Genomic DNA, 24,943 nt, shown 5'->3' on the forward strand with positions numbered 1-24,943 from the left:
TCCAGGCAAGCATACTGGGGTGGGTTGCCTTTCCCTTCTCCAGGGGAATCTTCCCAACCCAAGGGTTGAGCTTGGGTCTCCTCTATTGCAGGCAGACCCTCTACAGTCTGAGCCAACAGGGAAGTCTCCAGTAGGCATGGTGCCTGGTAAAAGCTCCCAGGGACAATTAGAAGATGCCGGCAGGGCTGGAAAACCTGGTGGGGATGTGATCTACCCAGCCTATTCAGTGCTCTGGCCACAACCACCGCCAAGACCCCCTCCTCCCTTTCTCAGTTCCTCTCTCCCCAGAGCAGGGAGCTCCAGCCCTGGCAAAGGTGGCTGGCTGGTGAAAGGCATTAACCCCTTCTCTGGGGGCAGAGTCTGGGCTCTGGCTGCCTAGGCAGAAGCCACTGCCCAGCACCGCTATAAATAACCTGGAGGGGGCGGGCCGTGGGGCGGTGTCCCTGTGGGCGGGGGAGGCGGGAGATACCCCCCAGTGCCCCGGGCCATACCTTGGCCGCCCCGGCTCGTTGGGGAGGGAGGGGCCCACTCGGCTCTGGCCGGTAGCGGAGGAGGGTGGGAGGCCCGGGCGGCGGCGGGCGGGGCGGGACCGCCGTGCTGGGAGGTGCGCTCCTGTCCGCGGCCGCAGAGGGCATGGGGGGTCCCGCGGGGCCCCCACGCCTCCTCCACGTCCCGCACCGTGTCCTCTGTCTGCTCTGCCTCCTTCCGCCACTGCTTAAAGTAAGTGTTGGGTGTGGTGGTGGGGGGCTGTTCTCAGGGTGGGGGCGCTGGGAGCTGGAGCTCCGTGCTCTCCTGCCTGCGAGGCGGTGGAGGTGGGGGGTGGGGGGCTCACTGCTTAGTTACTGGGCTTAGTTTCACTCAGCCCTGTTAGGAGATGGATGGAAGAGGTCTTAGGGCTTGGTGGCTGTGATGGAGTTGGGGATCCCTGCATCCGGTGATGGGATGGAGATGTCCTGCCTAAATGAGGGGGAAGGGGAAGGAGATGAAACTCTTAACACCAGCTAGGATGGGACTTAGCAGCCCTTGTGGATGAGCAGAACGTGCAGGGAGACGCCCTAGTGTCTAGGACATGCCCTTTCCTCAGGTCCAGGAATTCCTAGTCTCTGTCCACTTTGTCCCCTCCTCCATGGATCGCACTCCCCCTCCCTTGCAGGAGCCTCAAGTCCCTTCCTCACCCCATCCCAGTTCTGGTCCTTCCCCACAAGGGATCCCCATAGAGCTGTCCCCTGTCTCCTGCAGGCAGGCCGGTCCCCACCCTCGGCTCAGGGCCTGAAACCAGGCAACCCTCGGTACCAAATGAGCAATGGAGCCGAGGGGGCACCTGGGGGAACCAACCTTGCCAAGCACTTCTCAAAGCTGTGAGTATCCCCCCAAGCCCAAAGCTGTGGGTGTGCGCACTGGTTGGAGTCAGGGTCTGCAGGTGGGAACTGGGGGTGTTGAGATGGGGAGGAGCTGCGCAGAAAGAGCTGCAGAAGTGGGGGTGAGGTTGGGAGTGATACCCAGAAATGGATGTGGGGGGAAGTGATCTCTAACTCTTTCCCCATTTTACAGATGGGGAAACTGAGGTTCAGAGAGGGAGGGCCACACTTTTCATGAAGAGCCACGACATCAAAAGGGTTCAAGGCCATGCAGGCCAAGGGTCAGAGCCAGGATGGAGGTCAGGAGGCCTGGTCCCACCCCCATATGTCACAGAGGACTCCTTGAGCATCCACTGTCCGTGGCAAAGTGGTTTTGCCGACAGACCTGATCAAATCCCTGCTTTGCTGATTGGTGTGTCACCTTGGGCAGGCTACTCACGTTTCCCCTCAGCTTCCTCCTGGGTAAAATGAGGATGGTTTTGGTGCTTAATGAACAAGGTTTTCATGAGGAATGGCTGTGACCGTGCCTGGCACAGAGTTAGCACTCAGTAAATACAGCTGGGGTTTTGTACCAGGTACTTGAGATGAAGACATGAGGGGCCCTGCACTTCCGAGGGATCTGGTTAGGTGGAAGAGAGGACAGGGCACCGTGCAAGGTGTGGTCAGTATCCCACTGGGCAGACAGTCCCTGGACCTGCCAGGTCCTTTTAACGACATTGCAGGGAGGGGTGGAGGCTGTGGAGTAGATTCACTACCACCCACAACCGCTCATCCCCACTCCTGATGTCTTGGGCTCTGAACTCTTTTGCCCCCTAGCACTTGTTCCCTGGGTGGGTGCCTTCCAAGGGAGCTGGTGTTAGGACCAGGGTTGCCCTTTGTCCCTGCCCGTCTGGGAGCCGTGATGCCAACTGCCTAAGCTGGTTAGATGGAGAGGGTTGCTGATTGCTGTCCCAGACTCCAATGCAGGTAGAGGAGTCTGTGGGAGGTTACCCTGGGTCCCAGGGACGTTAGGACCAGGAACTTCGGAGGCAAGAGTCTGCTCTCCCCTTAGAGTCCACCCAGGCCCTGCCCCTAGCCCCCTGGATGGCCCAAGACTAGAGACTAGTTATCCACCCAAAGTTATCATTGCATAACTGCTAAAGAGCCTGTGGTCTCTCTAGCCCCAAAGAGCAGTCTTCCTTGCTCTGGGTCTTTGTGGTAATGCTATTTATTTCTGGATCCTTTTCCAACTATTCTGAGATTTCTGTTGTCTATGAAAATAGAGTAAGTGACCTGGAGCAGGTGGTAGGGAAGTAAGGGAACCCAGGAGGGACCTGGCCTCCAGCCCTCTCATTAATTCGGTAATACTTTATTCAACCAGTATTTAAGGAGGATCATGTGTGGTAAAGACACAAGGGTGAAAACATCAGCCTTTACCCTAAGAAGTTGCTAGCCTAGAGCAGACATGAGCAGGAAGAAAACAATGGTGAAGAATTAATTGTGTATTTACTAACTGGTCACGGGAACTGATGGCTCAGCGAGTAAAGAATCGCCTGCAATGCAGGAGACACCAGAGATGCAGGTTCATTCCCTGGTCAGGGAGATCCCCTGGAGGAGGAAAGGGCAACCCACTCCAGCACTCTTGCCTGGAGAATCCCATGGACAGAGGAGCCTGCTGGGCAACAGTCCGAAGGGTCTCAAAGAGTCTGCTATGACAGAGCGGCTAAGCACACACATGGGAGCTAAGAACAAATGTGTGCAGATATAAGAGCCTCTGCCATAATTGGGGGGAGATCTGGCGGGAGGTGGGCAGGAAGGCGGGGGTGGAGATGGGGTGGTCCTAGATAGGCACTGAGAAAAGAGCAAGCTAGAGGGAAGGCTCCAGGGTCCCAACCCTGAGAAGAGATGGTGTGAGGCTCCAGGGAGCATGGTGGTCGTGGTGGGACCTGATTTCTATCCCTGGGGAGCTCAGGGCTCACTGACCTGGGGAGGAGCCTGATCTCACCATTACAATTGTGAAAGTTCCAGCAGGCAGTTGAGTAGTGAGGATACCCTGGGCCAGCCCCCACTGCAAGGGCCTGGAGGAGCCAAGCCTTGACTCTGGTGCTACTGGCTGCCCTCTGAGCCCTTGAGAAGCTACTTTGAAAGCAGTGCTGAAATCATGCAGCCTTCTTGGGCACCAGACACCATGCCAAGCCCTTTACTAAAACACTGGGAAGGTGGGGACATTTATTTACAGACGGAAATGGAGGTCAAGTAAGGCTAAGGAAGATGGTGCTGGACTCCAAAATCCTTGATTAAAACTGCCTCGCCCCCTGTGGCACACTGCCAATGAGGGAGACACAGGTTCGATCCCTGGGTCAGGAAGAATCCCTGAAGAAGGAAATGACAACCCACTCCAGTATTCCTCCCTGGAGAATCCCATAAATAGAAGATCCTGGCAGGCTACCATCGATGGGGTCGCAAAAAGTCAGACACGATTTAGCGACTAAACAGCAACAACATCGCCCTCTGTGAAAACCCCAAGAGTCTTATCTGGGTTCAGATCCTCAGACATCTGGGCAACAAGACGCTCCCTCAGAACCTCAAAACAACTTTTCTTGCTTCCTGTGGGGTCATCTGTACCAAGAAGAGGGAAAGAGGGAAAACCCAGAGTCCAGAAGCCTGGACCCTCCCTAACCTGCACAGCCCTCCCCAGGACCAAGGCCAGGGGCCAGGACACCCCCGCCTGCCCCCATACCCAGGGTCTACAGGGTGGGGGTGGGGGAACTCAGGGGCCATTTACCAGAAGTTAATTCATTTAATAACTCTTCTCCCAAATTCAAGTACTCTCTGAGTGTTTTCTAACCTAATCAACTAATTTAGTCTCTCCATTTTTGCCATTTTGTTGATGTTTTAGTATGTTTTTAAAAAACCAATTTGTCTGAGGGCACTGCCCATTTAATTTCATATTCCTAGTCAGTCTCAGATTTGCAGCACTTTATGTATTACAGGACTATTCTGTATTCTCTTAACTGTCATTTTCTACTTTGTCTAATTTTAAGCATTTTTAGGACTCCTCAGTCAGTTTGTCTCAGGTCATTGTATCCAAAATTCTGTTTTTTTAAGATGTCATTTTAAATCTTCCAGAGGGAGGGGTATATTATTCCATAAGCTTATTTTGTTTATTCTCTTTAGCATCTGCATCGGGCTTACCACATGCTTGCTACTGTTCTGAGCCCTGAGACACATTACTGGTTTTAAGCTTCACAATCACCCTGGGGCATAAGACCATCATGTACCCCCATTTGACAGGTGAGAAAGCTGACACCGTTCACGTGGTCAATCGTCTACTGGTAGTAGGGCCAGGATTCAAAGGAGATAGACTGACTGCAGATTCAGTTCTGCTAATGAAAATGTAAGATATTCAGATACCAAAACAATCAGAAAAAGGTGACTCTAGGGCAGCCTGACATTAGATGAGTGGATCATTAAGAGATCATTTGAGGCCTCGTGACCTGTTATGAGACGCTCCCTGCAGTTCCTGCCTTCCCTCCTCCCCCACCCTCTGTATCCCTCCCTGCTGGCCCCTCAGACATCCGTGCGCAGAACTCAGGGCGTGACACAGGACAGAAGAGGGACATTGGGCTTTCAGAGACGAGGGAGAACACTTGGCAAGGAGGGGCCTGGAAGTTTGTCCAGGCAAGCTGGTGGGCTGGATGGGAGAGTGGGACATCTTGGGCAGAGGGACCTGCTGGAACATGCGGGGAAGGGAGATCTGGCTGGAAGGCTGCTGTGGACTCCTGGGGTCTCCACTCAGAGGTCTGGGCAGCTGATTTTTTATAACAGAGCACCTGCCAGAAAGTCTGCCCAGACACTCCAGAAAATAATCACCTACTTCCTTCGTCTGACTGCCAGTCCCTCAGCCTCTGCCTTGGCCAGCCTCAGCTCCAGTATGGCCTCCACTGTGTCTGCTCAGGGCCCATACTCAGCCTCCTCTCCCCCACCTTTCTGCCCTCACTTCTGCCCCTCTATCTCCCTCTATTGTTCCTCTTGTCCTCTCCCCTTTCTTCCCTCTCTCCTCCTTCCTCCCTCCCCTGTCCCCCAGTGACCTCATCTCCTCCTCCTTCCCAGGGACAGGGCCTGAGTTTCTTCTGCCTCTATTCCTAGCTCAGGCTCAATGAAACTGGTGAATGAAAGAGAACCCTGGGGAGGACTCCTCCCCCTCCCAGAGGAGTCCTCTCTGACCTTGGACAGAGAGGGGGGAGGCAGGGTGGGAGCTCACCCAGTTCCCCTCCAGTTACTGGCAGCCTGGCTACAGGACCTGTGGTCCCAAATCTCCCAGGCTTAGACCAGTGGCTAATTTTAGAGGAAGCCTTGTCACCAAGCCAGGAGGGAGCACTAGGCTGGGCCAGACCCCCTGGCTCCAGGGAGGTGGCACCTTTCAAGCCCGCCTGGCCCCTGGGGCACAGGTTCTGCCTGGACAGGGCCCAAGGGTGGAGAAAGAACAGCTGGCATCTTGGCTTCAACCCACTGCCTCTTCCCCCTGCCAGGGCGACTCCTTTGCCCTCGTCTAAGGTGAGAACTTCCGACTCCAGACTCAGCGAGGCTGGAACTAGGACCCCAGCCATTCTCAAAGGGAGAATTCAGAAAGAAGGCTGCCTGGCAAGCAGGGAAGCCCCAGAGCCTGAGCTCCCAGAACTGGGGGTCAGAGTGCCACTCTACCTGGTGGAGGGGGCCATGGTCTCATCCACACAGACATTTATTGAGCACCTGCTGTGTGCCAGGCTCTGGACTGGGAACTGTGACCTGGATGTGAGTCAAACAGACACGGGCCCTGAGGTCCGGCAGCCTGTAGCTTCGTGGGGCAGGACTGAGGCATCAGGACAACTCTCTGCTGATATAACAGCCAAGAGCTGATCAGTAGAAGCCCAAGGTGTCCCCCACATAAGAGATAAAGAGGTCTTCAGGTGGCTCAGAGTCAGTTCCAGAAGCCAGACTTCTTGTGTCTCTTGAGCACACCCCGCCCTACTGACTGGGTCTGCCTCCTCTCCTGCCATGACCAGCTGTCTGCCTGAAGCCCTCCACTCCAGTGGTGAGAGCAGCTTCTTACTCACCTTGTTTGGAGCCAGGGTCCTCCCAGCATCCGTGGACCACAGGCCTTCACCTTCTTACCCAGCTCTTCCATGTGTATCTTAACCTACTAGACCGTCTGTCCAATCCTGCCTCTGCCCCTTATTCACTCATTGTGTGGCCTTGAGCAGTGACTTCACCACTCTGGGCCTCAGTTGCCTGACCTGTAAAATGGGGTCATTACGGAGACCTCAGTGGCAATTGTGAGGATTAAATGGGCTTTGCTGAAGCATTCAGAGCTTCATCTAGCACATAGGAAATGCTGACTACACATCAAAGAAGCCTCTTTCCAACCCTCTGCTCTCTTTTTAAAATTTTATTTATTTTCGGCTGCGTTGGTCTTCATTGCTGGGGTTGGTTTTCTCTAGCTGCAGTGAGCACAGGCTAGGCTCTTGTTGCTCTGTGCCGGCTTCTCATCACGGTGGCTGCTCTTGTTGCAGAGCATGGGTTCGAGGGCAGGCAGGCTTCAGTAGTTGTGGCTTGTGGGCTTAAATGCCCCGTAGTATGTGGACTCTTCCTGGGCCAGGGATCGAACCTGTGTCCCCTGCATTGGCAGGCGGATTCTTAACCGCCAGACCACCAGGGAAGTCCTGCCCTCTTAATAACATCCCTAGACCAGAAGCTCGCTGCTTCCTGAGCAGGCCCTCTGCTTCCCTGCCTCTCAGCCTTTGCTTGCCCAACTCCTGCCCCTAGCATTTCGTTCTGCTCCTCTTACCCTTCCTCCTCCCTTGGACTCGATTTCCATGCCGAGTTTCTTCACCCAGCATCCATTGAGCACTGCTGAGCAGTGAGCCCGGTGAGGGAGCTGCAGATGTACTTTCAGGGGCCACTGTCTGTGGAAGGGGGTCTGCAGAGAGCTGAGGGGGAGCTGCACTGGCTGGAGGGTTTGGAAGGTGGAACACAGGGTTTCCAGGAGGTTTTTCTAGAGGAGAAGGGCTTGATCCAGGCCATGGGACTCCCTCTAATGAGGTTTGAACCCTCTATCTCTGAACTCTCTAACTAGACCCCTCCTCTAGAGTCCATGACGAGGGCTACCATGGAACATGTGTCTTCCATCTGCCAGCTCTTGACATTCAGTAATTTGTTTAATGCACACAAAATCCCAGGGGCCTGTATTATCCTCATTTCAAAGGAGGAGGCCAGGACTCAAGGAAGTTAAATAACTTGGTCAAGGCCACAGTGCCGAGGAGCAGCAACCCGAGAGCCCTGAATGTGGGCGTGTTTGCAGTCTGCCGCCTCTGAGAGGTCATCACCCAGCCCTTGGGGGTATTTACTTGTGGCTGTGTCTCTGCTCTCCCTGGCCCACCGTGTGCTTTCTGAGGGCACCAGTCTCTTCATCCTCCTCCCTGCCCACCTACCGCTCACCACCACCCGCAGCAGCGGCTATGTCCAAAATAGGCACCTCCAGGGTGTGCCGCAGGTTTGAGCTGAGTCAGATCCACCCAACTGGCCCCTTGAAGAGAATGAATGTCGTTGCCAGCTTATTGGACCAGTGAAGAAGGAGAGGGAGTCCAGATCTGGGAGTTATTCCAAACCCTTTCTGATCTGCTCGCCATTTTGCCCACGCTTGAACAGCACACACCGATGCTGAGCGCAGCGGCTGTGCCCCCTGCTTCACTCAACAAGAAGACTCAGCTGTGGCCTCAGGTCACAGCGCCTGAGACAAGGACACCCCACAAAGCCTGAGTCCCACTGGAGGATGTCCTGCGTCCCTGTCCGTGAGCTTAGCACCATGTGTTCAGACTCCCACCTAACGCTGAACACGAGATGCCTGAGTGACTAGGCCATAGTGTGGCCTTTGGGGGCTTTGAGAGAAGGAGCTTGCATCTAAGATGCAAAATTTGATCGGTCAGAGTCCACCATTAACGCTGAGTGCCTCTGCATTGAGCATTGCTTCTCCAATGACCTCCAGAGGCTGGCGGCTTCCTCAGAACTCACTCCATCCCCCAAATAAACTGTTACCAGCTGCTTCTCAAACAAAGAGAAGGGGGTTGGAAAGGGGTAATGGGTCAGGCCAAGACCCGCACTTTCCCCAGACCAGCTGAGGGTGGGACACCAGAATTATTCTTGGAGGATCTTGGGACCCAGAGTGTCCCTCCCCAGCCCACCTCACTCCTGGCAGGTGGCTCTCTGGGCAGCTGAGCCTTCCTGATGCCCAAGAAGCTGACATTGGGTAGCTCCTGGCATCCCTGGGATATGTGAACAACAGGACCATGGCTCCCAGTGTCTGTCCTGCAAGCCAAATGGCCAGAGCTCCTGGCCGATGGCTCAGGAAGCTCCTTATAGCACACACACGCTGTATGCATATTATTCACATACACAAGCACACACCCTACACAGACATATACATGCCCCGCACACATACCCCTTATGCACACTAACCTCACACACAGGACTTCTGCTCCCCAGCAGTTCCTTCTGCCCTTAGCCCTGTGGAGACAGTTGACAGAACCCAGGGGCAATGAGTGCTTGTAGGTGCTGGCCGTGCCACCCTCGCTCTCCCATCTGACCAAGCGGGGTAATTAATTAGGGGTTCCAGGCTGGCGTGGTGAGGGTGAGCGTGTGGCCTCCAGCCCCAGCACAGGAAATGGACTAAGCCTGATGTGAGGAACGTGATGTTTGAGGGCTGTCAGGCTCTGGTCCTGGGAATATTGTAGGGCAAACATTGACCCAGCTGCCAGGGAGGGAGCATCTGATAGGCAGGAGAGAGGGGAGGGGCTGCCCACTACAGGGGCAGTCTTCCTAGAATCAGAAATATCAGTGTTGGGGTGGTGCAAAAGTCATCTCATATACACACACACAAGTGCACACACACACACTGGTCATAGGATAAGAACAGTGGTGGTCTTGGAAAGAATGGGAAACGATGGTTAGAACTGTAGAGGGCATTGCTTTTGTTCAGTCTCACACCATGCATTTCCCAACCTCTCTGGTTTTTGCACATGTGTTGTTGTCTATCTATGACACTACCCTTACCCTTATGACACCACCTCTATCCCAGCACTACCCTTATCAACTGGGCAAACTCCTACTCAACCTTCAAAGCCCACATCAGTGTGACTTCCTCTGTAATGCTACCCCATTCCTTCTAAGCAAATTATAGACACTGTAACAAGTTGGTTATCTATCCATCTTTCCCACCAGAAGATGGTCCCCCTTGAGGACAGAGATAACCACATCTACTTTATCCCTCCATATCTAGCATTCCCTCATGACTTTTTCAGGAGATGTGATCCTGGGTGGTTTCTGTCTTTTGGATGGGATTGCCATTGTTACAACAACCATATTTGTTCCCAGGCAAGTCTCTACATTGGCACCGTGGTCCCTTCCTTTTCCCCTACTCGTCCATCTGGCTGCCCCCAACATGCCACTTCTTCCAGGAAGCCTCCCCTCTCTTCCCAAGTTCAAGTTAGGAGTCTCTTCCACATATTAACCTTTGTAATTGCCTGTTTACCTGTGTGACAGGGAAACAAAGTCAAACTATCCACTCTTCTCCCATCTCTTCTGAGCCTCCAAGTCTAGGGCATCCCTACCTGACCTGGGACTACTTTGAAGACTCCCACTGTGTCCCCCAGCCAGGGCCTGACACACAGTCGGGGTTGTACAGTGTTTGCTGGGGGATTGAAGGGCTGGTGGACACCCCCACTCCAGCTTTGCCAACCGAAGAGCACAGGACATAGCCCATCCTGGGGAGGAAACCTTTAAGGGCTGAGGGATGGGCAGAGCATGTTCTTCCCTGGGGCACCAAGCTGCACTAGACTACCTCTAAAGCCTTTCCAGGGTTCCAGGCCTGGCCAGGCTGCTGGTCTGCTCTGTGGGGCCTTGAACTTTCCCTCCTCTTTTTAACTCTGTACGATATAGAGGAATAAGGGACAGGACAGGGCGGGGCAGGGAGCAGCGAGGGGTAGACATATGCTGTCACTGTCTAGCCAGAGCCTGACCTTCATCCCTCTTGTCCTCTAGGTGGGGTCCAGCCAGGCTACCAGAGACCAGCCCGTGTGGGCACTGCTGGAGCAGTACTGCCACTCCGTCAAGACCCTCGCCAACCTCTCAGGTATGCCAGCCCCCGGCCACCACCTGCAGCAGACCCGGGGAGGTGAGGGCGAGCCTCTGGGCCTCGGGGAGAAGCGGGCCAAGCCAGGCTCAGCGGGTGGTAGATGGAGACTGGCTTCCAGGCCTGGGCCTTGGGTCTGTCCTTGGGCAGCCCCCTTCCCCACTGGGGGCACAGGTCACTGATGAAGAAGGGCTTGGCCGGGAGTCCTCCTGTGCCTAAGGAAGTGGCTGGGCCGGCATTCAGGTGCCCAAGAAGGGGGCACCTCTCTGCTTCAAACTCCAGCAGAAGGTGTAAAATACATTCCCCGTTGCCGTGGCTACAGGTGTCACCTCCCGGTAAGAACCTGTGAAGTAGCAGCTGGGTCCCTGAGTTCTGACCCCTTAGAGTTTCCTGGCAGCTGATTCAGTCAGGGGCAGCCACTGCAGAGCTCAGAAGAGCCCTGGGTCTTCACAGGCTCTGGAAAGATGTCCCCAAAGCTCCGCCCAATGTCCCAGCCTTCTCAGGGCTGCATCCACAGATGCAGCAAGGAAGGAGGAGGGCTGCGGTGTCCCCGGGGTCTGGAGCTACTGCCAGAGCACAAGGATAGACAAGAGTGCTGGCCAGAACTGGGACCCGGCACCAAACGCAGCTCGAGTCGCGCATCAAAGAAGAAAACCCTGTCGTCTGCCCTCCTTACAATGGGGTGGTCAAGAGCTCAGGTGCTGGGGTCAGTCAGACCCGATCCCAGATCTGGATCCCAGCTCCTTCACCTAACAGCCGCGTGACCCTGAACAAGTCACCTGACCCGTTGTATTAATTTGCTCGTTAGGCACTCAGTCGTGTTCGATATTTTGCGACCCCACAGACTATAGCCCGCCAGGCTCCTCTGTCCATGGAATTCTCCAGACAAGAATACTGGAGTGGGTTGCCATTTCCTTCTGCAGGGGATCTTCCCCATCCAGGGATCAAATCCCAGTCTCCTGCACTGCAGGCAGATTCTTTAGTGTCTGAATCACCAGGGAAGCCCATTAATTTGCTTGGGCTGCTGTAAAAGACCACAGACTGGTTAGTTTAAACAACACAATCACAAGGCCTCCCCTGCTTGACTTGTAATATCATTCATCCAATTTATAAATGGAATATGTAATATATGTATATATTTAATTTGGAAAAAGATATTTTTAAAAACCGAAGAAGACTATTAATGCTCATTATCCCACAACCCAGGGATTTTTTAATGTTTCTATCTGCCAGAAGTTTATCACACCATAGAGTCTCGTGTTTTTTCTTTTTTCTTTTTCCACAAAACCAGGATGATCCTGTGTCTACAGTTCTGTAACCTGCTTTTTCTTCTTGTAACTCAGAGTGAACATTTCCCTGTGTCATTAATTATTCATCCACCACATTGCTGGTGGTGCTGCCTAGCAGCCGCCGTGGGGATGCATCATCCCTCATTAACCATGCCCCTGCAGTGGGCGGTACTGGCTGTTAGGGTGCCCTTGAACTTCAGGAATAGTTTCTCCGGTCCCCACATGATAGGTATCTCCTTTTAGGCGTCCACCAATTGAGAAAATGCATATTGACTAACCTAAAGCTCAGAAACAAGTAAAACCAAACAACCTATTGTTTAGACGTATGTACATGTGATAAAACTGAAAAAACTAAGAGCAAAGGAATGATAAATGCAACATTCAAAAGAATGTTCCCTCTGAGGAAGGAGTATATAGATAAATTTGTAAGTGATTGGTAATGATCTGGTTTTGGACTGGGCAATAGATCATTATATGTGCTACTACATACAAACTTCCATAAAAGAAAAGACTAAACTAAAATAAAATTGGGCCATGTATAGGCTAATGATGACAAAGGGTCATGAATCAAAGACTATGATCAATTAAATTGCATGACCCTAAGGTCCAAATAAAGAAAAAACACACATAATCACAAGAGAGTTCAAGCAGGCTTTAAATGGATTATTTCTGTTTTTTCATCACAGAGGAATCTAATAAAGCATATACTGTAAGTTGTGAGGCATATTATTTTTTCAGTCCATAGGCAATGTAAGGGTCCAAATGGAATCAAGGATCCCTTGGAAATAACTCCCTAATCCAACACACACACACACACACACATACACACACTCGTGCACACACACCTGGACTGATCATATGTGAAGAGACCCTTGGATCTCAGGAGACAGGGCTGCTGCCAAAGCACCCATTCCTTCAGTGGTGATTTGCTGAGCACAAGCATGAAGCACTCTGATGGGTGCTGGGGACTGGTTAGTGAACATGACCAGCCCTGCCTTCCACAACAGAAAAGCCAATAACCTTGATGTGATACAGGCTAGCCCCCAGCAGAACGAGGCATGAAGAGCCACCCACCCCAGATAAGACAAAGGAGGTGGGGGCTAAGCTGAACATTAGAAGGGCAGGTGGGAGTCAGCTAGGTTAACTGGAATAGAGCGGTAAGGGCATTCCCGGCAGAGGAAACAGCACCTATGAAGGTGTGGAGGTAGAGAATGCTCCAAGGGAATGGCGAGTGGACCCCAAGGGCATCTCAAGTTAAGCAAGAGGAGAGGATGGGGAATAGACAATCATGAAGAGTGCTGTTTGTGGTGCTAAAGAGCTGGGCTTCGTCCCAAGGGCAATGGAGAGCTGTTCTTGCAAGAAGAAGTCACATAATCTTAGAAAAATCACTTCCTCTGCCCAGTGGAGGAGGCAGGGAGCCCAGTCCGGCTGCTGTGGAGAGGAGGATGGCCTGGGAGGGGTTGGAGGGGGAAATTCCTTTTCCTCCTCTGGGCCTCCATTTGGCCATCTGTAAATGAGAGTGTGGGGCTGGACAGTTGCCAGGGACCCTTCCTGCTCCACAGCCTGGTCCCATGGCTCCACTTGAAGACACCAGGCCATCTCCCGTGTGCCAAGGTGGAGTGAGGTAGGATGGGGAAGGAGTGTCTGGCCTGGCCTGGGGCACTATCCGCAGTGCTACAGGGAAAGAGTGGGGCATCTTCTGGCCTCTCCCAAGTCTCATGCCCTCAGCAGCCCCACTGTAACCACAGTGATCCCCCACAGCCTGTCCCAGTTCTGTATACTCTTCAGCCCGACTGAGCACAGCCCCTCAGACATGCAAAGACAGGCTGTCCCCTTAAATCCTGGTTTCTAGCGGATATCTGATGGGTGGTGGGATGAGTGAGAGAAAGTGTGTACTCTGCAGACCCATGACTGTGTGAGATGCCGTGTGTGTTTCCATTATGCTCTGCACGCCTGCCCGGTGTCAGCTGAACCCTGGAGCACCTGGACTGCCACTGCAGCTGCCATCAGAGGTGGGCCAGAGGTACCTGCCCCGACGCTGCCCATGACACACAGGTGTCTCCTCCAGCACCTGTCACACTTCCCTATAACTTATTTGCAACCTGTCCCACCAGCCCAGGGGCATACAGACTGTCCCGAATACCTCTGCTCCAGTGCCTGGCCTGGGAGCTCACCTCCATCCCAGGGACCTCCCACCCACCTCTGCTTCCTTAGCTAGCAAAAAGGCCCAAACTTTAATGGTAGTTGGATTTCATCTAGGTGAGGAAAGTTTTTGCTCTTTACAATTTCTTACTCATTTACTTATTTGCAAACACTAAAATGAGCTGTAAAATCCATTTGTTCCAAAGCTGCTCCTCTTTTCATTTTCCTCTCTGTCACATCTAGAATAACAGACAATCGTGCTAGTGATAATAAACTCCACAGTGAAATGCCACTGCATTCTGGAGGCCAGGGGACCTTGGGTCTGTGGGCCTGTGCTCAGGTCCCAACTGTCCCGTCAAGATGCAGAATGGCCTTTAACTCTGCCCCTAAAATGCTCACTTCCCAGAGGAACGTTTATCCCATGCGCTCTCCAATTAAGAGCAGTCTAGGTCACCCAGACCAACTTTCCATCCTGCATGTGAGATGTTAAGTCCTTGGCCTCTGGTCACTGGGCACTCACCTCCCCCTGAGACAGCTGCTTTTCCTACGCGGTGGCTCTGGTGATGAACAGGTTAATAACTTTAGCTTGGGCTCTCCTTTCCCTCTGTGCTGGGATCAGTGTGTGGAGCACCCTCCTTTGTGCATGAATGAGACTACTTCCCAATGAAGAAATGGGCTGATGCTGCCAGCCACAGTCTAGCCTGTGGGGGACACTGGGCAGCAGGGCTTGGTCTGGGACCTGGGCCGAGTCTCAGCCTGGCACTGGTGACAGGACTCTGCCTAGGGTTGGGGTTGGGACCCAACTGATCCTCGCCTGCTCCTGGCACTGGTTATTAGGGACAGTAAGGGACCTCTGCCTCTGCAGCTGCCCAGAGCTGAGCCCAGGGCTCTGTCCATTTAAAAGGCAGAGGGTAGACCTGGCTGGCTGGTCTGCACCTCGTACCTGCCAATCAGCTGGCCCCAGACAGAGTCCTGTGCTTGCTCTCTGGCTCTGCCTGGGCAATGAGAACAGCATTAATATGGAGGCTGGTGAGACGGGAGCACACAAACCCAGCCCAGTCTGCCTCTCCCCTCGCCCTGCTCAGGGAATAATGCTGGCTTAGGATGCTCTTAGCCTTCTCTTGCAGCTTTGTTCCCAGTGGAAGATGGCAAGAAGGAATAGGACTAGCCACCCTGGGGCTTCCAGCCCAGCTGGGACTGGGTCCCAGCTCTCCCTGCCTTCTAAAGATAAAAGCACACACATACATATTCACACACATGTACATCTCCCTCAGTCTTTGCATCTCATAACTCAGGACCAGAGTCTCAAGGCTGGGAGGGGCCTTTGAGAACATTTCACTGATGGAGGAACTGCCCCAGAAGAGAGGGTGAGAATTAGGGTGACATGCAGGGAGAGCAGAGACAAAGGCAGGCCAGAATCCAACCTGAGTTGAGGTGAAACACATCCCAGGCCCTGTATCTTGAGCCCAGACCCACCCCCACCCCCCTCAGTAGTCCTGAGCAGTGGACCTGCCCTCGCATTCAGAATGGAACCACCACGGGGAGTTAAGGAGCAGGCAGTCCTGAGGGGCCTGGGCAAATCCCAGATAAAGGTTTTCAGCTCCTCCACACTTGCTGTGGGGTCTGATCTCCCCTCCACACTTAAACACACACACACACACACACACACACCCTGCTCTCCTCCACACTTAAACACACACACACACACACACACACACACACACCCTGCTCCCCTCCACACTTAAACACACACACACACACACACACACACACACACACGGCTGTGGAAACCAGTTTCAGGTTGCCCTGCCCAAGCCAAGAGGAAAAGAGGTTCTCACTTCTCGTTTTATTCCCTCTGAACCCCAGGGCAGTAAGACCTGGGTGTTTGAGGTTCTTCAGATAATTTCAGCCAGTTTCTCCCCTGGACTTCTCCATCTCAGTGAATGGCAACACTACTCCTGCCCCCAGTCACCCAAGCGGGAGACCTGGCATTACCCCTGCCTCCTGGCTCCTGTTGGAAGCCACCCACCCACTCCCCTCTCCAGTCCTGCCTCACCAGGGCTGGTTCTCCTGGAAATCCCTCTCCACCCTAGCCCCCATGGGCTGGCACAGGTCTGCACCTATTCAAGTCTCTTGATCTCACCAGCTTCTCTCGTGACTCCCTTGATTCCCTCGACGCCCCTCCAATCCACTCCTTTCCCAGAGGCCACGGGGGCTTTTCTAGAGTGCAGATCTGCTCGTGGGCTCTCCACGCCCTCTGTCATCCCCTCCAGTGTCCTCGCTCAAGGAGAAGAAACAGGAGGCGAGCTCCTTGGGCGGGCGGGCGCGCTTTCCAGCCCCCAGAGCTCGACCCTCGGGCAGGTCATTCCGCCACCGAAGGCCCACACTGTCCATTCCCGCCGCCCTCCTCGGGACCTGGTGTGAGCCTGAGAAGGCGGACTCTGGGTTGGACTGGTGGGCCGGGGGCGGGAGCCTGGGCCCGGCAGAGAGGAGCCGCCCGGCCCCGCCCCCTGGTGCAGCCATTGGCCGCGACCGAGCGGGTGGACCCGCAGCTGGGTGCGTTCTGCGGCTCCTCTCCGCTAAGGTCCAGACCTGGCAGCTCCCGACGTTCGAGCGAAGCGCCGGGAGGCTGTTGGCAGGTCGGGGTTGGGCGAGAGGAGCTAAGACTCTGCGCTCTCTCGGCCGCTCACTCTCGAACCCAGCCCCTGGCAGCCACGCTGGGCGCGCAGTCACACTCCCTCTCCGCGCGCCGCTCCGGGGCGCAATGGACGCGGCACTGCTCCACAGCCTGCTGGAGGCCAACTGCAGCCTGGAACTGGCCGAGGAGCTGGTTTTGGACGGCTGGGGGCTGCCCTTGCACCCCGAGGGTAGGCGAGAGGCGAGCAGACCCGGCCGGCGCGGGCTCCTTGTCTGGCGCGTTGAGTGTGCCCGGTCCCCGCGCTCGAGCGCCTCGCGCCCTGCGTCCTGCGGCGCCCCGCGGACCCCAGCAGCCCCTCTGATCCCCGCTCCGCTCTCTCCCGTCACCAGGTCCCTACTCCTACTGCAACACGACCTTGGACCAGATCGGGACGTGCTGGCCCCGGAGCGCGGCCGGAGCCCTGGTGGAGAGGCCGTGCCCCGAGTACTTCAACGGAGTCAAGTACAACACGACCCGTGAGTGTCCCTGGGACCCTCCGTCGCGGGCTCAACACCTGGCTCCCCGGAGGGCGGTTTAGGGGGTAGCGAGGGCTCCGAAGCCAGCGTCGAAGACGTGAGAGCCAAGGCATGGTCAGAGCGCCGGCGTTAAAGACATAATATTAGGGGCGCTCCCTCTGCCCGTACCTCACCGTAGCTTCAGACATCGGTAAGACAGCGATTTGCCCACGATTCCCGTGCTCCATGCGCTGAGAACCCAGAAAGAGAAGGAAATCCTTCCTTTTGAAACCAAATATATCTCCCACATTATATACTCCGGGTGCCTGAAGTTTCTCCGTTAGGGCTTCTCTTTGTTTAGCCAATTTCCGCCCGCATCTCCCCGGGGCGGTGGGGAGGGATGGGGCGCTTAGGATATGTTCCCAATCCCCAGGGTGAGTGCGGTGGTCAGACTCTACTGTGGGAGAAGGGAGAGCAGGAGGCAGGAAAGATGGGGTGAGGCTTGTGTTGGGGCTGGGCATGCGAAGTGTAGCTGTTTCTGGACCAGAGTGTGGGGTGTAGTCTCTTCCCTACCTGGATGTCCTGGGGCTGGCTCTCTGGGCTGTGAGTCAGGGGCAGTGGTCAGCATTCCTCCTGCCGCTCAGCGTCGTGTCTGAACCAGGCCCACCCCTCACCTCCTGGGGAGAGCAGCCTGTGCCCCACTTCCTCCTGGCAAATCACTGGCTAGCTTGCCACTCTGTGGAGGACAGCAGCAGATGCTCCAGGAGTCACACACAGCATCCAAGTGGGGTGGTTCTGAATGGGCTCTGGGAGAGGAAGGGGGTGCCTGAGTCTGCCCTGTGGAAGGTCCAATGGGAGCCAATGGCAGTGTCTTGTGAGGCTGTGGGATGCAGCATCACTAGCCCACCTTGAAGGGCCACTCACATCTCCAGCCCCACCCACACGAGCAAAGAGCCTTCTGAGACGCTAGGCAGCAGTGGAGGGCACCTGTTTGTCTGAAGCCCCTCATCCTAGAAACATCATAGCAACCTCTGTGTGTCTGAATAGTGGCACGGCTCCCCCATCAGCTCACTCATGCGTGCTCTCGTGCACGCACCCACACACACACACACACACAAACACGTATGTCTGTCCGAACTCATACCTTCACCCAGAGAGATGGTTAGTGGGCTAGACCGCAGCCTCTGCATCTGATGCTAGGCAGCATTGCCCTGTCTGCACCAGCGGAGGGCTCTCGTGGGCCCAGAGAGCAGCTTGCTTGGAGGAGTCCAATGGCAGTGGTGCTCCTGATGGAGGCGGGTGGGAGACCTAGTGGGGCTGCTGAGGAAGATTTCTGCGTCATCTGACCACACTTCCTGCCCATGATTAAGACAGACCTTCCAGGGAGGAGGTGAGGTCCCTGATCCAGGAGATGCGCAAGCAGAAGGAATGGTTTCCATGCTCCTTGCCAGTCCTGGGATTATAAAACTGTGTTTTTAGGATCCTGTGAGCTCTGTGGGGTGGAGCAGTGGAGGTCAGGGTCTCTGATTCAGTCTGAGCCAGAGATAAACGCTAAGTGAGGTGGTGCGGCTCCTCTACCCCTCAGCCTGTGGACCTGAGGCAGCCCTGCTCTGGTTCCTACCCCAGCCTGGGCTGTCTCCTTTCTCCTCAACCCACCTGGAGCCCCCGAGGACAGGGCCTGGGTCTCTTCTCTTCAGACAGTTTATTAAACAGCTACTATGTGCCAGCCACTGCACTGGCGTTGAGGCCTTCACTCACAATTGCAATAGACAAAAGGATACAGAGTGAGAAATGCCGTGATATGGGAGTGCAAGGGGGCTGTGGATGAGGAAGGTGGGAGGGGAGATGGGGAAGGCTTCCCAAAGGAGGTGTCGCAGCACCTCCCACACCACTCACACCATGTCAGATGAGAAGCCGAGGAAAGGTCAGGGCACCACCAAGGTTGGCACATGTAGTGCCGATTGGCCCCTGGTACTAATGAACCACTGTCTTCATTTGGACCAAAGTACAGCCCATGCTCTGACTCCTGGTGAATGGGAGAAGCATGGGGGCAGAAGGAGCGTTGCTATTAATCAGTGTGACAGCTGAGGTGTGAAGAGCTGAGGCAGCTAATGTCAATGGCAATGATTGATTTCTCTCCTCCCTGCCTCCTGGCCACTGCTTCCTTCTGCTCGGTTTGCCTTTTCAGTGGGATCTTTCCTGGAGAAAGGACACAGGGAGGAAAAGAGGTCCTCTGAGAAGCCTGGGGGAAGAGGTGCAAGGGTCCTGGCTCTTTCCTGCCGGATTTTGTTACGCTGCAACCAAATCCGCACTGAAGCCTCATTGTTTAGAGGGCAGGCATTGTCCGGGTGGGACAGCAGCTTAGGCATTAGTCCTTGTGAACTTCCACCCACTCAGCTGAGCACAGAGAATTGGCCACCAAACTCCCAAGTGTGGACCGTGGTCCAGGTGCCAGCTACCACTGAGAGAGCTTTGCATACGTGACCCCCCCCCCACGTTCCCACCTCCCTAAGGCCCCCTGAGATATGTACTGCTCTTGTGCCCATATTGCAGATGAGAAAACTGAGGCTCAGAGACGTGAAGTAACTTTTCAAGGTTATAACCAGTTCCCTCAGCCCCCACTCTTAACCACCCGGCTGCACTGCCTCTGTGAAGGATGATTTGCGAGAAGAGCTTAAAGGGACAGGAAGAAGACTCAGGCCTTCACCCTGGAGGGTCAGGGAGTACTTGACCTCTGAGCTGAACTTTTAGGGACAGGTGGGATTTTAGCAGGGGAAAGTGTCATCGGTCTAGGGGAAGAGATGGGACCATGCTCTGTGCCTCAGGACTGGCTGGTGTTATATGGAGTACGGGTAGCAGGAGAAAGAAGCAAATGAGAGCAGATGAGTGGGTGTTGGTCAAGTGATGTAGGGCATCGCAGAAGACTTCACCTTTGGTGTGGCAGGGAGCCTGGGGCAACTTGTAAGGGGAGGAATTCAGCTTCAGGGCTTAGAGTCTCTGGCCGCAAAAGAAGGGGTTAGGAGACACTGTAACTGACCCAGGTCAAGCGGAGGCTAGGGAGCAAAGGAGGACGCATCTGTAACTGACAAGACTAGCGTGGGACAGGAAGGGGGCGGAGTCAGAGACCACACCAGGAAATCAACAAGCACAGCTGAGTATATGTGGACTCCGAGGAGCTGGAGGGACATCTGAATGAAGATGCAGAGAAGGCAGTTGGCTGGATGAGGAAGCCCAGGCAAGCACCTTGGGCTGGAGACAAGGTATTCGAGAGTTCTTATGTGGTTAGCTAACAGCCACGGAAGTGAGTGTGGGAGGCTTGATCAGAGCCTTGTTATTCTTACCCAGAGACTATTTCTGGATGCAGCAGTGGCCAAGAGAAGAGAAGAGACTTGTTCAAGGCCACTTATGCTAGTCTGTGGCAGAACCAAGTTAAGTGTCCATGAGTCTGAGTCCCCTCCAGTGTTCTCCCCACCTCCACCTCCTCCTGCTTCAGTGGCCCAGGTTCTGCGTGTCTGTACTGTCGTTTGACCTATGTTAACACATTGATCTTTACACTCACCCAGTGACAGAGACATAGTATTATCCTCATATTACACATGAGGAAACTGAGGCACAGAGGAGTGACTTTGCCAAAGTCACACAGCTTATAACAGGACAAGGATTCTAACTAAGGCTCTGCTGCCTCTGAGGAAGCAACTCTGATGGACTAAACAGAGAAGGGATTTGTTGAAAGGATATTGGGAAGTTTATGTAATTATTGGATAGGATGGAGAATCAGATATGGGGTCCCCAGCCAAGAATTTAGAGCAGAGCTGCCCTAGCGAGGGAACCCCCACTCTCTCTGAGTGGGCTTTGACAATGCCATGAGCCCTGGTCACCGTATGGGCCGCAGCCCTGCTGTCATCACTGCCTTAGGATCTCAAGCTTTCCTGCAGTGGTCCTCAGGAAGGCTTCTCCCCATCTCCATGTTGTGGGCCCCCAGCTCATGGATTTCCTTGGTGCCAGAGCATCTGAGGAAGTGGGGGAACGGGAGAGCTTTTGGTTCCCCAGTCCAGCTCTGGCTACAGGGGAGCCTGGAAGGGGAGGGCCTTTCATTTCAGCTCTATGGCAGGAGGTATTCTCTGCCCCCCACCCCGTGCCCATATGGGAAGCAGGTTCAAATTCTGGGCCACCTAAAACTAACATAATGTCCATATACAGTAGAACCTGGAGCAATCCCGCCCCCTTCTCAGGCTCCAGTGCCCCTGTCCCAGGGAGAAGGCCGGTGGTTTAGCTCAGCGGTGGTTTGGCCGGAGGTGGGCGCTGTGTTCCATTTTCCTCCCACCTCTCACCTGTGTGCCACTCTGGTGCCCATCTCTGTACGCGGGTCTCTCAGTGTTTCTGTTTGTCTCCATGACTCTATCTTTGTTTCTGTTTCTATGTTTGGTCCTGTCTCTGTCTCTGGGTGTATTTTCTCAGTGTCTCTTTCTGTGTGTATGTCTCTGTGTATTTCTCAGTCTCTCTTTTGTTTTCTATCTGTGTGGTTCTCTCCCACCTTAGCTCCATCTTCCCTCTCTGTCCTCCCCTCCATCCCACCAGATTCTCTGTCTCTCCCTCCTGCCATTGCTCACTCTATCTGCCCTGCTCCGACACCTCCTCTTGCCTGTCGCTGTGGTCCTCGTGTTTGCAAAGGAGGGTCCTGCAACCACGTGGCCTGGGTCATTTTTCTCCTGTGGAATCTCTAAGCCCAGCCCAGCTCAGCCTCAGCTCCTCCACCTCAGGCTCCCACCAGGTCCTGTTGAGAATGGCAGGCCCATCAATACTGAAGCATCTTCCAGGGTAGGGAAGATACACCCCACCTCACTCAACCCCATGGGGAGGATTGGGGTCCCCACTTCCCAGAACCCCACTCTAGGGACATGCTGAAGACCTGGTTGTATTAAAATGGAAACACATAACCTAGATGGTCTCCAGCCACAGAGGTCTTCCCCCTGGGTCTTCCTGCTTGTACTTGGGAACCAGAGGTGATGAAAAAGGCTAAGCTCTCTCCTCAGAGAGCCCCAGGGTGCTTAAAGACCAAGTTCACCCAAATCAGCCATCAGGGATTGGAAAGATGAGCTTGGTGGGCACTGGAGCATTCCTGGAAGGCTTCCTGGAGGATGGGGGCAGGACTGGTTCTCGAGGCCTTGAAGCCTCGAGAGGAGGCTTTTGAGGACAGGCCTGGTGCCAGGGTGGAGCCTCAGCTCCAGAGTCCCAGGAAGATGTCTCTCTGGGTTGAGAAATAGAAGCTGTGACTCCAGGAACTCATGTCTGCATTCCTAGTCCCCAGTGAGACCCAACCACACCCTGAGCCCTGAAGCCCAAGGGTCAGCAGTCACCCTTTTGAGAACTGTCTCCTGCTGGGAGAGAGGGAAAGTTGAATGCCTATCACTGAGGGTTTGGCTGAGGGAAGGAGGAGGAAAGAAAGACAGAGCAGAAAAGGATGCCTCTCTGGTCATCCAAACACCTGAGAACTTCTGTGCTGAGTCTGGCATTCCCTTCCCTTGCTGCTTAAGACTGGGAGATGCTTGGTCCAGAGAGGAAAAGACACTTACCCAGGGTTCCACAGAAAGCCAGGGCCCTGAACAGTCTCTGCTGGCTCTAAGAGCTCTTGGCCCACACTCCACGTCTGCATGCATGGGGCCTGGACCACTGAGAAACATTAACAGTGGACTCCCAGCTGTCCCTCTGCCTAAGCACCCTTCATCTCAGGCAAGACCAAAGGTGCGGCCTCCCATGACTTTCCTTCACCCCCTCACCAGGAATCCTCCACTTAAAATCCCTTCGTTGGATTTATATGTTTCCCTTTCTCCACTAGAAACAAGCTCTTCAAAGAGTCATAAGACCTGAGTCAGCCTTCCAGGGTCTCCTGTGCTAGAGAGAGAGATGTTTAAAGAGAACTGCTTGGTATTTGCTCTTCAGTAAAATACCACAGCCAAGGCTGTAGGAATACATGGAAGGAAGTTGGTTCCAAAAAAGAAGAGAAAGCAAGTTGGGAAGCCTTCATGGAGCATGTGCTCTGGAACACACTCTTGGATAATTAAGCCAGTGATGTGTCAGGTGGAAGGGAGAGTAGGTACAGAGGGAGAGAGGGAGCAGGGCCAGATCATGGAGGCCTTGAACACCAGGGCATGGGCTTCAGTTCTGCTCACACTGCTCAGGCCCCAAATGCTCGTCCAGAGCATCATGAGGCAGGACTGGAATACTCCCGAAGGGTGCTGCTCGATGTTCAGGATGTACCTTCTAAATCTGAATCCAGATTGGCTGAGAACTTTGACCTTGTCCCTCTCCTCCCTTCCCTCCTGCTGTTAAGTCAGAAGCTTCAGCGTCCTTCGCTGTCCACTCTCCCTCCAGCCTGGCAACCCCAGCAGGATCGGGAACCCCCACAGCAAATTCCACCCCCGGTGACTCTCAGGGACCACCCCAAAGGACCCTAAAGGCAGTCCACCCACCTCAAACCAGGTGCTCCAGAGTCTGGCCAGAATTTCCCTTTAGAGCACCTGCAGGGGTGGGACTGGGGATGGGGAATAGCAGGAGGAACCCAGACTCAGCTTCAGGGGAGCCCACGCAAGTGCTGGCTGTGCTGGGATTCACCGAGTGGATGGGTGGCAGATCCACCCCATCTGAGTCTCAGTTTCCTTATCTGTGTGAAGGACACAGGAACATACTGACCTCATGGGCCCTGTGGCAACCGGGAGACAACACCACCTGGGACTCGCTGTGCACAGCCAGGCTGTGTCGGCAGGACGAGCAGAGTGTGGCTTAGGGTCTGGAGGGAGGAGGAGGAGCAATCGTGTCTCTGGGATCGTGTCCTTGAGGGTCCCACTCACACCAAGGATGCTTGTCCTCCTTCTGGGGTGGTGTCACCTTCTATTGACCCTGAGAAGCACCAAGCTGTGTGGTCTCTGGATGGTGTCTTGGGGCACCAAGACGGGGCAGTCTGTCTACACTAAGAGGATCTGATCCCCAAAGGTCTCCGGAGAGAAGTGACGCCCTGGCCCCCAGAGACCCCTGTGTTAACAGGAGAACAGAAGACTGCCAGCCAGAGATGCCCTGCCCCCACCCCCCATCAGTTCACAGAAGCGATGGTTGGGAGCCAGTTCTAATTCTACGTGGCTCACCTTTGGGCAGGTTTTTCTCCTCTTTGAGCCCCAGTTTCTCTGTATGAGGTGGGTGGGGAGCTGGATGAGTTCCTGGGGCTCCCTTCCCCTGACACCCTCCTCTCTACAGCAGCCTCTGCTTCGAGGGTCCTTCTTCCAGCCTCCCTCTGCTAGCTGGCGTCATGGTGACAAGCCGATGGAGTGTTGCTAGGCATGACTGGAAGGAGGGAGCCTGCACAATAGCGGCCCGAACAAGGGGAGGCGCCTCCTCCCACTTGCCCCTTCCCTGGAGAGGCCAGTGATCTCACACAGTGAGCTGGATTCTACTCATACCTCTTCCCTTTTTCATGGACCCAGTGGGGTCTGCGTTGTGTCTTCCTGACTCAGTTTCTCCACTCTCTGCTGTAGGTGTGGACATTTACCCCTCCAACACTTACTCAAGGACAGAAGGGCAGAAATAGAGAGCTGGGGGGTTGGGGAGGTCCAGGGTGATGGTGGAGTCTGGAGAGCAGTGTCTACACAACACTGAAAAAATGGGAAAGACGTTCCCTTCCCCTCTGTCACAAGCAGATGGCCCTGAGGGGCCCCTTCCGAACCTGATGACTGGGTTGATGATGGCAGATTCTCAGTCTCTCAGTGCGGCAGGTGGGTTCTGAATTTGGGTCAGCATCACCAGCTGCCCCCAGCTCTACCCCCACCAATGTGCAGTAATCAGATCTAGACAGGAAATGTGCAGGCTTAACTCGGGGAGACGCACAT

General features: G+C 54.5%; 1 protein-coding gene across 1 annotated transcript in view; it reads left to right on the forward strand.

Annotated features, from left to right (window-relative positions):
• The first annotated feature begins 509 nt into the window (after positions 1–509).
• The window catches only part of CRHR2 (corticotropin releasing hormone receptor 2), a 45,044-nt gene continuing 20,610 nt past the window's right edge, over positions 510–24,943 (forward strand). The window contains exons 1-3 of the mRNA XM_043873372.1: positions 510–720; positions 10,413–10,503; positions 16,962–17,087. Coding sequence (XP_043729307.1) covers positions 634–720; positions 10,413–10,503; positions 16,962–17,087 — 304 coding nt within the window. The 5' untranslated portion in view covers positions 510–633. The remainder of the gene's footprint in view (positions 721–10,412; positions 10,504–16,961; positions 17,088–24,943) is intronic.

Source organism: Cervus elaphus, chromosome 18, assembly GCF_910594005.1.
Source record: "Cervus elaphus chromosome 18, mCerEla1.1, whole genome shotgun sequence".
NCBI classification, from domain to species: Eukaryota; Metazoa; Chordata; class Mammalia; order Artiodactyla; family Cervidae; genus Cervus; species Cervus elaphus.